Source organism: Entelurus aequoreus, linkage group LG16 (assembly GCF_033978785.1).
Source record: "Entelurus aequoreus isolate RoL-2023_Sb linkage group LG16, RoL_Eaeq_v1.1, whole genome shotgun sequence".
Taxonomy (NCBI): Eukaryota; Metazoa; Chordata; class Actinopteri; order Syngnathiformes; family Syngnathidae; genus Entelurus; species Entelurus aequoreus.
The window spans coordinates 40,846,910-40,864,950 of record NC_084746.1 but is presented as its reverse complement, the minus strand read 5'-3'; the positions used below and the strand labels follow the sequence as shown (position 1 = coordinate 40,864,950).

Genomic DNA, 18,041 nt, shown 5'->3' with positions numbered 1-18,041 from the left:
ACAAAATTTTGACCAAAGAACCATCATTACATATTATGTAGACCACAAGGAAGTGTTTTAAATGTTGAAAAACAGTCATGCAATGACCCCTTCTAAATAGTTGAAATGTTCCACGTATTTATCAACCACCTCCAACTACAAAAAAATATCAGGGCCAAACTACAAGTAAAAGTTATAATACTATGTTTAATAAAGCCAGAATTATATGGGAGTAATGTTGTGATATTATTAGAAAAAAAGTTGATGTAATTCCTCATCTTACAAACTTAAATGTATACATGCTGACTGTTGTTGATGTTTATTGTTATAACATTGGTCTTTTTTTCCTGTAATGTTCAAACAATGATAGTTTGTCCTTGTAATATTACATTGTTTACTTAAGTTTAATAACATTCAGTTGAATAACTTTTTTTTCCATTGTATTGCTACCTAATTATTGTACTGTAGTCTTCTTACTTTGGTCTTGTAATGTTATGACTCTATCCTTTTTATTTATTTTGAGACGTTTTAAGATATATTGACTCTATTCTGACAACTTTTAACACTTTTTTAAAATGAACTTTACAACTTTTGAGTTACATGTACTATAGTTTTTAATGGCTAGATATCTTACAGTTCAATGGTAAGGATTCAAAATGTCTGTGTATGTTAAGTCAGCTGCATTGTAAATGGGAGGTGTCACAGGTTTTGTTTTCCACGCTCTGCGGGGTGGAAGAAGCCACAATGTGTCTATTGGTGTGCGACCAGCCAGAGGCCAGCTCCAAACAAACACAGAGCTGCTGAAGTGAAGCACACAACATCCCAATATCTCATTCCACCGCTAATTTACTTGCCCACCCGAGGATCCCACTGGTTATGGAATTTGCAGAACACTATGAAGCCTTGTTACTCCACACAGTCAAATCTGGGCTCTTTAGGATGTAAGGGAGCGAAAATCTGAAAAACACATTGGCCTTAGTGATATAATATTTTTCTGCAAATTCACACTCAGCTTCTTGGAAAGCCAACTTCTCTATATGGTTAAATGTTGCCATTAAGAGTCAAGCTGAAAAAGTCATATATTTTTTGTCTTTTCTGAATAGGTTATTTTTGGCCTCCCCACAGAATTTCAGTTCAGTAGTCTGAAAGATTTCTCATCCCAAACATGCAAGCATGACAATAGGTTGTATCGTTGATGCTGCACATATTTTACTGATGTCGTATGACACAAAGTCACTCACTCAAGCTTTGAGGTGTGCAGCCGTTGCTTAGCTGCAATGAGGAAGCACTGTAGAATGAACATGTGGATGAATCAGATCTCAGCCACAAGCTCTGACAGAAGGAGAGTCATCTTGGCCTGCAGTCCGGATCCTTAATGTTCTTATTCAAGGTCTCTTTTCTCTCCACTGAGGCCTCAACGCCATCTCCATCCTGTCTCTCTTCTTAAAAGCTCTTGAGGAGCCCAGCCACTTGGCAAGGGGACCCTCATCGTGGCCACGTAGGCGCATGCACAAAGGCTTAAAAGAAGGGGAGCGAGAGACACGAGAGGGGAAGAAAGAAGGTGGGCAAAGCAAGCCTGAAGAGAAAATTGCAATTCTTTCCTTTCTTTGGTTGGGTACATAAGAAGGAAGGAGAAAGAGGGAAAGAAAGAGCCAGTATGAGCGGATTAGCAGACCCCGGCCATGTCGCCCAAACCCCTTGCATTTCTGCTGCCTTTGTTTGGAGCTGACCACAGCTTGTTGACAAAGTGTTTGGGAAGGGGGATAGTCGGGGTCAACTTTACAGGGGGGTTGCAACAGGAGGTGGGGGTTGGTATGGGGTGGTCACGGCAAGGAGGAGCCCTGGTGTTAGTAATTAGTGGTGTTTCAGCTTCTTTGGTGGTCTCTCGCTCGCTAATGTTACAAAACTGGGATTCTTGTAACCTCCCATCACCAAATAGCAGCACCATCTCTGTGGCAGTCATTTCAACACACACCATCTTTCCTGGCTTTAACACCTGAATAGAAGGGGCCAATACAAACCTGTGTGTTTGGCAGCTACACAGTATGTGTGCGTCACTGCCCGGGCAAGACCAACATGTGTTCACCACACACGGCCTCCATGTTCAGTCAACACTAGACTGTCTGTGTGTCCTCCCCAAAAAATGTTATGGCCAATGTTTGGCTGAAGGCCAACATGCACAGCGGGTTGGCAGCACCACCTCAGGTGAGACTTTACCACCAAGCCAACACTGTTCTTGAGTATATATGCTAATGTCATGTCATTAGTCTCAGTGGGGATATTTGTCCTGATAGTTTGGTCCTGCGTGGCACTACATCAGTAGCTGTGGTTCCACTGGGCTGCTCCCAGTATAATGCTGTATATGTACACATTTCTTTGTGGAACTAACAAGATCTAACCTGCAGGCAGCTTTCCAGCAAAGCTGGAAACTAATATGTTATGACACAACTTTTACAACAGTGATCGTTTACTTAGTGCATGCTCACACGTAGAAATTTGTAGCAGGTTTCAACAGTTGGAAGAGGTGGGCCATGGCTGGGTACATTTGCTTATGCACGAACAAACACTGAAGTACCCAACCAAGGTGTGTGGTATAATTCATGTGATTGCTCCTCCTGCCAAGCTCTTGACCATAATATTCACTGTGTGCAATAAAAATGACTTGCTGATTCGTGGATGTAAGCGTACCCTTCCTCAACCATACCTGTGTTTAGTGCTATTTATGTCTCTCAAGATGTTATAGTTAAGAATTTGATACAATTGTGTTGAATATTGGTTCTCAGGTGCAACATCCAGGGCAGCGTGATCTGCAGCAATGCTGTCATTAGCCGAGGATCGGACCTCAAATACTGTCTGGTGGGAAGCGGACAGCAGATTGAAGCCGAGGGTGAGCTCAGTGAATGTAGCAACACACACAACATGTGCATTCGCCTGCTAAATGTGAATAAAGAATAGTTTTAGAAATGGGCAAAGTTACAGAATAATAGCATTCAAAGTAAGAGCTTTGACCCCTTAAGAAAAATAGTCATGCATGTGTGAGGTGTCTGGTCTTTCTTTATTTTAAGTCTGTATGATCAAGAGATTTGACGTTTTTTTGTATTTCTTTAATCCTCTTGTACCCAAAGCTATATGGAGTATAAGTGTGTGTGCATGTGTGTGTGCCCGCACAAATGTGTGTGTGTGTCACATTGATGGAGAGGTTAGAGAGCAGGCCAGAACAGGACCACCCGGAATTCAACAGCAGCACCTTCCAGCCACGTCCAGAACACATATTGGCGTTTAGATGCAAACTCAGACCACCTAATTGAGTGAACAATACCGCTCTAAAATCATTCTTTATTTACATTACTAACTATAATGGAGATATTCCTCTTCTAAATGGGCCAACTACAGTCCACACTTAATAATCATTTTGTCATCTTTGCTTTACATAACAGATGCTATCATTTTGTCCTACATTTTAGATGTTTCCTATATAGCTAACCTTTTGGAACTTTTTATGTGAATGTCTCGCTTTATTTGAGACTATAAAGGTTTGTTACCCATTGGGTTTTTTTAGTAGATCTGCAGAGTGTAACAAATCAGACATTGTGTGTTTTGGCGAAGTTGTGACTACTGGCTGCTCGCTTCTTGCTAACATGATATCATCCGACACTAGAAATCTGCAGGCAGAATTGTAGTGTGTAAGCTGTGCAGGCCAAAATTCTGTCACACAAATACAAATCTCCTTCTTTTGACTCTCTAAATGGCTGAAAGTCTTGGTTGGATTGATATTGATTTTTTTTTGTTACAAGACGGAGGCAAGCAATGTAACTTTATCATTTACACTCATTTTTCAGCAAAGACTGGCTAAAAACTGCGGAATCGTTGGATAATAAAAAAATAAGAGGTGGGTGGAAGGTAAGAGGGAATGAAGGATGGATGGGAAGTTAGTCTATCAATCAATGAATCAACTTTTATTTATAAAGCCCTTAATTACAAGTGTCTCAAAGGGCTTCACAAACCTCAACGACATCCTCGCATCTGAATCCACATCCGGGCAAGATAAAAAATCAACCCAATGGGAACAATGAGAAACCTTAGGAGGGACCGTAGATATGGGGACCCCCAAGCTATGGGTGACCGAGTGCAATGAATGCCAAGAGGCTACGGCTCATAATGTGAGAGTCCAGTCCGTAGGGACCCTTGCATGTAGACAAGTCGGCAGCGTACAGACATCACCAACGGAGACATAGAAGAGTGGTCCCCCCGGGTCTCCACTTGGAACAGCTAGCGCTTCCTCCATGGAAACTGATCCGTGGCCAACTGATAACCTCTCCACGCAGGAGAGGGGGACAGAGCAGAAAAGAGACGGCAGATCAACTGGTCTAAAGGGAGGTCTATTTAAAGGCTAAAGTATACAAATGAGTTTTGAGATGGAACTTAAATACTTTTACCGGGGTAGCATCTCTAACTGTTACTGCTAGAACATTCCAGAGTACTGGAGCCCCGATACAAAGCCCTCTAGAGCCCGCAGACTTTTTTGGGCTCTGGGAATCACTAATAAGAGTTCTTAGAACACAGATTTCTGGCTGGGACATATGGTACAATGCAATCAGCAAGATAGGGTGGAGCTAGACCCTGGGTCGTAGATAATACCCAGATTCTTTACAGAGTCACTTTGTGTCATTGTTTGTTGTCACGTGTTGAGGTGGTATTAGCTCGGTTGGTAGAGCGGCCGTGCCAGCAACTTGAGGGTTGCAGGTTCGATCCCCGCTTCCGCCATCCTAGTCACTGCTGTTGTGTCCTTGGGCAAGACACTTTACCCACCTGCTCCCAGTGCCACCCACACTGGTTTAAATGTAACTTAGATATTGGGTTTCACAATGTAAAGCGCTTTGAGTCACTTGAGAAAAAGCGCTATATAAATGTAATTCACTTCACTTCACTATTATTAAATAAGTGTATAATTGTTTTTATTGTCAAATGCTAAGGTGGTATTATTAAATAAGTGTATATATGTTTGGTTGTCAAATGTTAAGTGGGTATTATTAAATAGGTGAATAATTGTTTTGTTGTCAAAAGTTAAGGTGGTTTTATTAAGTGAACAATTGTTTGCTTGTCAAATGTTAAGGTGGTATTATTAAATACGTGTAGAATTGTTTGTTGTAAAATGTTAAGGTGGTATTATTAAATAAGTGTATAATTGTTTTGTTGAATTTTAAGGTGGTATTATCAAATAAGTGTAGAATTGTTTCATTGTCAAATGTTAAGGTGGTATTATTAAATAAGTTTATAATTGTTTTGTTGTCAAGTGTTTGGGTGGTATTATAAATAAATAAATAAATGATAAATGGGTTATACTTGTATAGCGCTTTTCTACCTTCAAGGTACTCAAAGCGCTTTGACAGTATTTCCACATTCACCCATTCACACACACATTCACACACTGATGGAGGGAGCTGCCATGCAAGGCGCTACCAGCACCCATCAGGAGCAAGGGTGAAATTTCTTGCCCAAGGACACAACGGACGTGACTAGGATGGTAGAAGGTGGGGATTGAACCCCAGTAACCAGCAACATTCCGATTGCTGGCACGGCCACTCTACCAACTTCGCCACACCGTCCCCGTATTAAAAGGTGTATAATTGTTTGGTTTTCAAATATTAAGGTGGTATTACTAAATAAGTGTATAATTGTTTTGTTGTCAAATGTTAAGGTGTTATTATTAAATAAATGTATAATTGTTTTGTTGTCAAATGTTAAGGTGGTATTATTAAATAAGTATATATATATATATATATATATATATATATATATATATATATATATATATATATATATATATATATATATATATATATATATATATATATATATATATATATATGTATGTATATATATATATATATATATATATATATATATATATATATATATATATATATATATATATATGTATATATATATATATATATATATATATATATATATATATATATATATATATATATATATATATATATATATGTATATATATATATACATTGTTTTGTTGTCAAATGTTAAGGTGGTATTAATAAATAGGTGAACAATTGTTTTGTTGCCAAATGTTAAGGTGGTTTTATTAAGTAAATAATTGTTTGGTTGTTTTATTAAGTGAATAATTGTTTGGTTGTCAAATGCTAAGGTGGTATTATTCAATAAGTGTATAATTGTTTGGTTGTCAAATGTTAAGTGGGTATTATTAAATAGTGAAGTGAAGTGAATTACATTTATATAGCGCTTTTTCTCAAGTGACTCAAAGCGCTTTACATTGTGAAACCCAATATGTAAGTTACATTTAAACCAGTGTGGGTGGCACTGGGAGCAGGTGGGTAAAGTGTCTTGCCCAAGGACACAACGGCAGTGACTAGGATGGCGGAAGCGGGGATTGAACCTGCAACCCTCAAGTTACTGGCACGGCCGCTCTACCAACCGAGCTATACCGCCCCAAATAGGTGTATAATTGTTTTGTTGTCAAATGTTAAGGTGGTATTATTAAAAAAGTGTATAATTGTTTTGTTAAATGTTAAGGTGGTATTATCAAATAAGTGTATAATTGTTTTGTTGTCAAATGTTATGGTGGTATTACTAAATAAGTGTAAAACTGTTTTGGTGTCAAATGTTAAGGTGTTATTATTAAATAAATGGATAATTGGTTGTCAAATGTTAAGGTGGTATTATTAAATAGATGAATAATTGTTTGGTTGTCCAATGTTGACGTGGTATTATTAAATACATGTGTAATTGGTTGTCAAATATTAAGGTGGTATTATTAAACAAGTGTATAATTATTTTGTTGTAAAAATTAAAAATTAATTAAAAGTTAAAGTGTCGGTGTCTAGCAGGACCGATAATCAACATTTATGTTTTCTTAGCGTTAAGTTGCAAACATTTGCTCGACATCCATTCTTTAATTTAATTTAGACACGCCTCCAGGTGATTGTTTAATGTCATTTAGACACACCTCCAGGTGATTGTTTAATTTCATTTAGACACGCCTCCAGGTGATTGTTTAATTTTATTTATACACGCCTCCAGGTGATTGTTTAATTTCATTTAGACACGCCTCCAAGTGATTGTTTAATTTCATTTAGACACGCCTCCAGGTGATTGTTTGATTTCATTTAGACACGCCTCCAGGTGATTGTTTAATTTCATTTAGACACACCTCCAGGTGATTGTTTAATTTCATTTAGACACGCCTCCAGTTGATTGTTTTATTGTCATTTAGACATGCCTCCAGGCGATTGTTTAATTTCATTTAGACATGCCTCCAGGCGATTGTTTAACTTCATTTAGACACACCTCCAGGTGATTGTTTAATGTGATTTAGACACTCCTCCAGGTGATTGTTTAATTTCATTTAGACACGCCTCCAGGTGATTGTTTTCATTTAGACACACCTCCAGGTGATTGTTTAACTTCATTTAGACACGCCTCCAGGTGATTGTTTAATTTCATTTAGACACGCCTCCAGGTGATTGTTTAATGTAATTTAGACACGCCTCCAGGTGATTGTTTAATGTCATTTAGACACACCTCCAGGTGATGGTTTGTCATTTAGACATGCCTCCAGGTGATTGTTTAATTTCATTTAGACACGCCTCCAGGTGATTGTTTAATGTCATTTAGACACGCCTCCAGGTGATTGTTTAATTTCATTTAGACACGCCTCCAGGTGATTGTTTAACTTAATTTAGATACGCCTCCAGGTGATTGTTTAACTTCATTAGACACGCCTCCAGGTGATTGTTTAATTTCATTTAGACACGCCTCCAGGTGATTGTTTAACTTCATTAGGCACGCCTCCAGGTGATTGTTTAATTTCATTTAGACACGCCTCCAGGTGATTGTTTAATTTCATTTAGACACGCCTCCAGGTGATTGTTTAACTTAATTTAGATACGCCTCCAGGTGATTGTTTAATTTCATTTAGACATGCCTCCAGGTGCTTGTTTAATTTCATTTAGACATGCCTCCAGGTGATTGTTTAACTTAATTTAGATACGCCTCCAGGTGATTGTTTAACTTCATTAGACACGCCTCCAGGTGATTGTTTAATTTCATTTAGACACGCCTCCAGGTGATTGTTTAATTTCATTTAGACACGCCTCCAGGTGATTGTTTAACTTAATTTAGATACGCCTCCAGGTGATTGTTTAATTTCATTTAGACACGCCTCCAGGTGATTGTTTAATACATTTAGACACGCCTCCAGTTGATTGTTTTATTGTCATTTAGACACGCTCCAGGTGATTGTTTAATTTCATTTAGACACGCCTCCAGGCGATTGTTTAACTTCATTTAGACCAGGGGTCACCAACCTTTTTGAAACCAAGGGCTACTTCTTGGGTACTGATTAATGCGAAGGGCTACCAGTTAGATACACACTTAAATAAATTGCCAGAAGTAGCCAATTTGCTCAATTTACCTTTAACTCTGTTATTATTAATAATTAATGATATTTATCTTTGTGGAAACACTGATCATCTTAATGATTTCTCACAATAAATATATATAGAAACAGATAAATATCAATATGCAACACTTTATTTTTATATTTTCTCTAAGTGCACATTTTTCAAATTGAACATTTTCAAATGATCACTTCTAAGACAGTCTTGTGAAATCACAATATCCCATTTTAACTAGCTAGCCACTAACATTTTTTAACAAATCATGAATTACTTTGCACCATGTTTGTACAAATAATAACTCATTTAAAATACAAAAGTAAACTCTCAAATTTTTAAATCATGTCACACTTTGAACTGGACACCAAATCTGTTATCTGTTTCTTTGTCAGTTAGTGGGAAGCCTGGCATTGCATGCTGTTAACTAGTGTGTTGTACTCTGGTGTGTAACTTGACACTGCAACTCTGAGTGAGTCTTGCAGATGTGCATCAGTGAGGCGTGTTCTGTGTTTGTTCTTGATGAAGTTCATGTCAGAAAAGGCTGATTCACAAAGATAAGATTTTTCCTCATTGTTTGCGGAACCTTCTTAATCTTTTGGACATATTTTCACAGCAATCTGGCCTTAAGCTTAATTATGATAAATGTAAAATGTTAAGGATCGGAAATCTAAAGGGCACGTCCTTTCGAATGGAATGCAAAGTGCCTGTTTTGTGGACAGATGGACCAGTTAACATACTTGGTGTTGTTGTCCCAGAAAATCTGGAAGATCTAGGCTCAGTAAATTATGATAATCGACTAAGAAAGCTGGACAAAATTATGCAATTATGGAAAGGGAAATCCCTAACCTTGTATGGTAAAATGTCTATTGCCAACTCATTAATTATTCCTCAATTTATTTATTTGTTTTTGTCATTACCAGCTCCATCACAAAACTTTTTTAAGATTTATGAGCGAAGGGTCTTCGATTTTGTCTGGAACGACAAACCAGAAAAGATTAAAAGAAAGGTTTTGTACAAAGAGTATGAATATAGGGGCCTGAAACTTCTCAACCTTGAAGCTATGTGTCTGTCTTTAAAAGCATCAATTGTTCCAAAGATGTATTTAAACATTTAGTGGTACACAAATGTCCTGTTGGACAAAAAACATGTACTGTATCAAAATAAAATTGTATCCTTTTTTACAAGTGATCCCCTCCCAGAGAGTCTGCTGGGAAACATGGCGGGGTTCATAAAGGAAACAATCCACTCATAGTGGTGTTTTCAATTTTATGTGCCAGAAAAAAGAGATGATATTTTGCTGCAGTTAATATGGATGAACTCTAATATTGTAATAGATGGAAAGCCTTTCTTTTGGAAAAATATGTTTGAAAGAGGAATCATTTTTGTCAATGATATTATCAATGAGAATGGTAAAATTGTGAAGTATGTTGAATTTAGAGCTATATATGGTGATGCTTGCTCAAGCTTTTCATTTTATCAACTAACTGGAGTAATTGGGAAAAGATGGAAACAAATAATTAATTATGGAACTACTAAATTATTAGTTTGTAAACCTCTAATAAGAAATTCTAGTTGGCAAAAAGGAACTAAAATAAATAGAAAAATATATAATTTTTATTTAATAAAGAAATCTTTGAAGGCTGCCGCATACAACACAAATGGAAAATGGGAGGACTTTTTTGACTGCCCGTTGCCATGGTATGCCATATTCAAACTAATCTATAAAACCACTATCGATGTGCAAAATCGTTATTTTCAAATTAAAATTATTTATAACTTCTTACCCACAGGGAAAATGTTAAAATTATGGAATATGACAGAGTCAGATGATTGCCGATTTTGTTGTCAGGAGCCTGAATCCACCCTGCATTTGTTTTGGTATTGTCATATTGTGTCTTTGTTTTGGGTGGAAGTTGAAAAAATGTGTTTAAGGATTGGTTTGTTTATTAAGCTTAATGTGGTTTCTGTTATTTTAGGAGAGTTCATTGACAATCATGATTTAGTCAATTTAATTATAGTACTCGGTAAAATGTTTATTTTTAAGGCCAAAAACAGATATTCACTTAGTATTACTTTCTTTAAAACATTTATTCAGTATTTTCTAACTTTAGAAAGTTACATGGTTGAAAACGATAATGATGCCAAAAAACATTAAAAAAAAGATGAGAAGTCCTCAAAGGCTTATTTTGAATGTATAATTATGTTTATAGATTATATGATATCTGTTGTTGTGTTCCCTAATTTGAGTGACCTGGACATAATCTGGACTGAACATAAATGCTTATTTTGAAAATTTAATTTTGTTTATAAATTATATGCAATCTGTTGTGTTCCCTAATTTTTTTCTGTGTACATGAATGAAGGTGTGTGTTGCTGAGTCCGACTTGGACATTATCTGGACTGGGCCTGGTTTAAAAAAACCTTTAAACAAATCTAATTTCATTGACAACCTGGTCTGTTGAAGATAAGGCCCTTTTTTAAAAAATAAAATAAAATAAGATAAATAAATAAAAAACATTTTCTTGGATAAAAAAGAAAGTAAAACAATAATACATAATAAATAATTACATAAAAAATAGTAATCAATGAAAATGTTAGTGGACCAGCAGCCTATACAATCATGTGTGCTTCAGGGACTGTGTCCCTAGCAGATGTGTTGTCAATGTTGTGGGAACCAGAATATTGGTAGCAGAAAGAAATAACCCCTTTTGTGTGAGTGGGTGTGGATGAGTGTGCATGGGGGAGGTTGTTTGGGTTGATGCACTGATTGAAAGTGTATCTTGTGTTTTTTCTATGTAGATTTAATTTAAAATTATTATTATTATTTTTTTATTATTATTTTTTTTTAGAACAGGCCCGCGGGCGACTCATCTGGTCCTTACGGGCGACCTGGTGCCCGCGGGCACCGCGTTGGTGACCCCTGATTTAGACACACCTCCAGGTGATTGTTTAATGTGATTTAGACACGCCTCCAGGTGATTGTTTTCATTTAGACACACCTCCAGGTGATTGTTTAACTTCATTTAGACACGCCTCCAGGTGATTGTTTAATTTCATTTAGACACGCCTCCAGGTGATTGTTTAATGCAATTTAGACACGCCTCCAGGTGATTGTTTAATGTCATTTAGACACGCCTTCAGGTGATTGTTTAATGTCATTTAGACACACCTCCAGGTGATGGTTTGTCATTTAGACATGCCTCCAGGTGATTGTTTAATTTCATTTAGACACGCCTCCAGGTGATTGTTTAATTTCATTTAGACATGCCTCCAGGTGATTGTTTAACTTAATTTAGATACGCCTCCAGGTGATGGTTTAACTTCATTAGACACGCCTCCAGGTGATTGTTTGATTTCATTTAGACACGCCTCCAGGTGATTGTTTAATTTCATTTAGACACACCTCCAGGTGATTGTTTACAATGTCATTTAGACACGCCTCCAGGTGATTGTTTAATTTCATTTAGACATGCCTCCAGGTGATTGTTTAACTTAATTTAGATACGCCTCCAGGTGATTGTTTAACTTCATTAGACACGCCTCCAGGTGATTGTTTGATTTCATTTAGACACGCCTCCAGGTGATTGTTTAGTTTCATTTAGACACGCCTCCAGGTGATTGTTTAACTTAATTTAGATACGCCTCCAGGTGATTGTTTAATTTCATTTAGACACGCCTCCAGGTGATTGTTTAATTTCATTTAGTTACGCCTCTAGGTGATTGTTTAATTTCATTTAGACACGCCTCCAGGTGATTACAATCAGGTGTGTTGGTCATCTTTAGAGGCATGTAGAGTTGGGTGTCATCACCATAACAGTGAAAGCTAATAGGTATGATGTCACCTAGCGGCAGCATGTAGATTCTTAAGAGTGCAGGGCGCTGTAACCAGGTGTAGAAGGATGACAGGTCGCAAGGAAGGGCAATATCAAGGATTTGTGATGAACCGAAATGAAAATGTTTGGGTTCCAAGTGATTAAACTGGACATATTTCGACATTTCAGATCTCTGTTGTCAGATATATAAAGTACATGTTGTCTTCACTCCACTCCTGCTTCCTGCTTATGTAATCACAAGTCTAGAATTGTTTGGGAAGAAGAAATGAATGTAGGGAGGGCAAAATACAGCAGTCTGTAGAGGACAGAATAAAGGAAGGAAGGTCAGTAGAACAGAAGTAGAGAAGGGGGGCAACTTGTAAGGAAAGAAAATAGGACAGGAAGTAGAGTGTAAGGGTAGTGGGACGTTCAATGCTTTGTGTTCAAGGCTAAGACCTAGAAATGAACAGAAGGAAAGAAAAAGGAATGGCGTGAAGGCAGAAGAGAAGAGAAGGGAGGAGGATGTAAATATAAGCAGAATGTTATGTCTGAAGGAGATTGAATGCTAAGTTGTTAGCAGAAGAAGAGGGAATGATAGGAAGACAGGATGGTAGGTTCCTTGGTGAAGAGAAGAAAAGGCCAATATAGTGGTAAGAATTCAAGAATAGTATGTGATGGGTGGAAAAGAAAGAAGGACTAGCGTTTGGAGGAAAGGAAGGAAGATAAAAACAAAGCAGGGAAGTAGAATGAAGGAAGGACAATAACAAGTAAATAGAGACTGTAGTAAAAAGGAAAGGAAAGAAAGACAACAGGACCAAGAAAGGAGGAGATATAGCAACCTGCAGTTTTCTTTAGTCCTGGGCCCATAATCAGTATGGCAATTAATCAAATGAACTTGATGAAGTGTACAAGATGGTTCACTCTGTGCATCGCTCCTCTGTTCAATAGCAGAATGAAATTAATCCTGTTGTGGTTTATCTACCACCTTTGTCTTTGTCACTGAAGGTGACTTCCAACAGCATCGCTAGTCAGGACTCCTTAGTGAGAAGCTCAGAAAGGTAACAAAAATGAGAAAGAAAACATTTCCAAATGCCGTCTTCGAACCGAATGAACAAGATCAGCTCATTAACACGGATGGAGGAGCCAGTTGCCAACTTTTTTGAAAGAAATGGCAAAAAAAACAAAAAAAACCTATTTTTCCAGCTGGGTAAAAAAAAGCAATTCAAGATGTTCAATATTTGCTAAAGGTAAAGAAAAAAGTTGATTACGTGGAAAGGGTTACTTGCATTATTGTTATAACATTAGTGCTTAAAGGCCTACTGAAACCCACTACTACCGACCACACAGTCGGATAGTTTATATATCAATGATGAAATCTTAACATTGCAACACATGCCAATACGGCCGGGTTAGATTAGTAAAGTGCAATTTTAAATTTCCCGCGAAATATCCTGCTGAAAACGTCTCGGTATGATGACGTTTGCGAGTGACGTCACGGATTGTAGCAGACATTTTGGGACACCATTGTGGCCAGCTATTAAGTCGTCTGTTTTCATCGCAAAATTCCACAGTATTCTGGACACCTGTGTTGGTGAATCTTTTGCAATTTGTTTAATGAACAATGGAGATAGCAAAGAAGAAAGCTGTGGGTGGGAAGTGGTGTATTAGCGGCTGGCTGCAGCAACACCAACACGTAGCGGCTACGTCGTAGCCGGTGTTTCATTGTTTCATTGAACGATGACAGTCAAGCTTTACCATTGGCCTGTGGAGAACTGGGACAACATAGACTCTTACCAGGAGGACTTTGAGTTGGATATGCATGCTTGTGGAGATGGGACAACAGAGACTCTTACCAGGAGGACTTTGAGTTGGATACGCGTTACCGTGAGTACGCAGCTGCGGCTTCCAAACATTTGATCGCTTGCCCGTACGTGCGTGCCGCTATGTGCATGTCACGTACGTAACTTTGGGGAAATACTGTATATGTGCTGTATGAACTTTGGGGAGGTGAACGGTACTTTGGGCTGTGGGATTGAGTGTGTTGTGCGGGTGTTTGATTTGTATTGGCGGGTTATATGGACGGGAGGGGGGAGGTGTTTGTTATGTGAGATTAATTTGTGGCAAATTAAATATAAGCCTGGTTGTGTTGTGGCTAATAGAGTATATATATGTCTTGTGTTTATTTACTGTTTTAGTCATTCCCAGCTGAATATCAGGTCCCACCCGCCTCTCACAGCATCTTCCCTATCTGAATCGCTTCCATAGTCTTTCCTCATCCACAAATCTTTCATCCTCGCTCAAATTAATGGGGAAATCGTCGCTTTCTCGGTCCGAATCGCTCTCGCTGCTTGTGGCCATGATTGTAAACAATGTGCAGATGTGAGGAGCTCCACAACCTGTCACAGTATTCTGTACATCTGTGTTGGTGAATCTTTTGCAATTTGTTTAATGGACAATGAAGACAGCAAAGAAGAAAGTTGTAGGTGGGATCGGTGTATTAGCGGATGGCTGCAGCAACACAACCAGGAGGACTTTGAGTTGGATAGCAGACGCGCTACCGTGAGTACGCAGCTTTCTTCCAAACATTTGATCGCTTGCCCGTCCGTGCGTGCCGCTATGTGCATGTCACATACGTAACTTTGGGGAAATATATGTGCTGTATGAACTTTGCGGAAGTGAACGGTACTTTGGGCTGTGGGATTGAGTGTGTTGTGCGGGCGTTTGATTTGTATTGGTGGGTTATATGGACGGGAGGGGGGAGGTGTTTGTTGTGCGGATTAATTTGTGGCATATTAAATATAAGCCTGGTTGTGTTGTGGCTAATAGAGTATATATATGTCTAGTGTTTTTTTACTGTTTTAGTCATTCCCAGCTGAATATCAGGTCCCACCCGCCTCTCACAGCATCTTCCCTATCTGAATCGCTTCCACTGCCCTCTAATCCTTCACTTTCACTTTCCTCATCCACAAATCTTTCATCCTCGCTCAAATTAATGGGGAAATCGTCGCTTTCTCGGTCCGAATCGCTCTCGCTGCTTGTGGCCATGATTGTAAACAATGTGCAGATGTGAGGAGCTCCACAACCTGTGACGTCACGCTACTTCCGGTACAGGCAAGGCTTTTTTATCAGCGACCAAAAGTTGCAAACTTTATCGTCGATGTTCTCTACTAAATCCTTTCAGCAAAAATATGGCAATATCTCAAAATGATCAAGTATGACACATAGAATGGACCTGCTATCCCCGTTTAAATAAGAAAATCTCATTTCAGTAGGCCTTTAATTTGGTCTCAAAATAATGCTTGCAATAATATCGTTTATGGGCAATAATTTGTAAGACAATGTACCGTCCTGCAAAATGTATGAACAGCTAAGACCTAGTTGGCAGCCTAAAGAAGAACAAAGTATTCCATGTTGGAACAAGGCTGTAACATAACATAACGAAGAACAACGTATTCCATTGTGGAACAAGGCTGTAACAACATACTGTGGAAAAAGTGAAGCGCTGTGAATACTTTCTGGATGCACTTTATACCAGTAGTTGAGTCATATCCACATTATAGTACAACCCTGCATAAACCGCTTACTACAACACTAGCGTGAAAACAGGAGTTCAGAACATTCAGAGATGACCCCACACCTTCAAAATAGACATGAATAAGTGATTGATTGGTGATCAGTATAATGTAGCAATACTGTCAATGTGTGGAATACATCTTCTAATACTAACATGAACTATCTCCTGCTGTGAGGAGGGTAGGACCACACACACACACACTGTTATTAGTGCATACACACACCACACGTACACACACTGTTGATATTAGTGCATACACACACACACTGTAGATATTAGTGCACGCACACACACACACTGTTGATATTAGTGCATACACACACACACACACACACACTGTTGATATTAGTGCATACACACCGTTGATATTGGTGCATACACACACATACGCACTGTTGATATTAGTGCATACACACTGTTAATATGAGTGCATACACACACACACACACACACTGTTGATATGAGTGCATACACGCTGTTGATATGAGTGCATACACACACACTGTTGATATGAGTGCATACACACACACACACACTCTGTTGATATGAGTGCATACACACACACACACACACACACACTGTTGATATGAGTGCATACACACACACCCACTGTTGATATGAGTGCATACACACACACCCACTGTTGATATGAGTGCATACACACTGTACCTCTGTGCTTTGAAAACATATGCATACTACAGTGGGTGGTTTTCCACAACTGTGTCTTAATCGGTGTGTGTGTTCTCCTCAGGTGCAAAAGGCAACCATACAGATACAAATAAAAGACCACACTGATTTGGCTAGAGGAAGACAAAAGTAGAAAGGCAGTAATCCTATATGGGAAGTGAAGGATGCTAATATGCAAATCCAAGATGTTTACTGACAAGTCCGTCCAATCCATTTCACAACCTCTGTATTCCTCGCCCCATTTGTCTTCTCATCCACTCAGCCCAGGAAAAACGCCTTTGTGAACAGATTCCTTCACAGCAAAAGTGAACGGAACATTATTCTCTTGGCTTTGGATGGCTCCAGATGTTGGGGCTTGGAAGGATCATCTGTTGCCTTTGTGAGGTTCAGGTAGCAGGCAGCAGTCTTCCCATTCTGAAGTCCATGTCTTCTACATTTACACTCAGCTTATTTGCCTCTTAACTCAAAACACTTAGACCTCTGCTATGGAAATCCATTTAATTGCTGCTTGCCTAGGGCTGTATCACAATATATTTGTTTTATATTTGTCGATATCGATAATAATTGATATTTTTTATGACCTCTGGAAAATATGGACCAGGAAAAAATATATTAAATGTAAACATTTTTATTCCAAATGGAACCTTTCTTTGATGATAATCTCTCAGCTTTCAAGGCAGAAACGAAAGGAAATGTCAACACAAGCATGGAAAACACTCACACAATCAAAGTAAAAACCACAATCTAAAATCACAACAAACACTTATCAATAACCTGTTCAATGGAGGTGCAAAAATTAGGACTGGGTAAGAAACATACTTGCCAACCCTCCCGTTTTTAGCGGGAAAATCCCGGTATTCAGCGCCTCTCCCGACAACCTCCCGGCAGAGATTTTCTCCCGACAAACTCCCGGTATTCAGCCGGAGCTGGAGGCCACGCCCCCTCCAGCTCAATGCGGACCTGAGTGGGGACAGCCGTTCTCACGTCCGCTTTCCCACAATATAAACAGCTTGCCTGCCCGATCACGTTATAACATCTACGGTTTTAGAGAGTAGAGTGCACAACAAGGAGAGAGAGTTCTTGGTTTCTTATGTGGGTTTATTGTTAGGCAGTTTCATTAACGTCCTCCCAGCGCGGTAACAACACACAACATTGACAACAATAGCAGTCATGTTTAGTCTACCGTAAAGCAGTTCGTCTGCCGTAAACAGCAATGTTGTGACACTCTTAAACAGGACAATACTGCCATCTACTGGATAGCCTGCAGAACACTGAAATTCAAGTATTTCTTTATATCTCTGTATAATAAAATAAATATATATAGCTAGAATTAACTGAAAGTCAAGTATTTCATACGTATATATATATATATATATATATATATACAGTATATATATATATATATATATATATATATATATATATATATATATATATATATATATATATATATATATATATGAAATACTTGATTTGGTGAATTCTAGCTGTAAATATACTCTCCTCTTAACCACGCCCTTAGCCACGCCCCCACCACGCCCCCCGCCCCGT

General features: G+C 38.4%; 1 protein-coding gene across 1 annotated transcript in view; it reads left to right on the top strand.

Annotated features, from left to right (window-relative positions):
- eif2b3 (eukaryotic translation initiation factor 2B, subunit 3 gamma) overlaps positions 1-18,041 on the top strand; it is an 80,262-nt gene that overhangs the window by 57,591 nt on the left and 4,630 nt on the right. Inside the window, exon 11 of the mRNA XM_062022877.1 lies at positions 2,763-2,866. Coding sequence (XP_061878861.1) covers positions 2,763-2,866 — 104 coding nt within the window. The remainder of the gene's footprint in view (positions 1-2,762; positions 2,867-18,041) is intronic.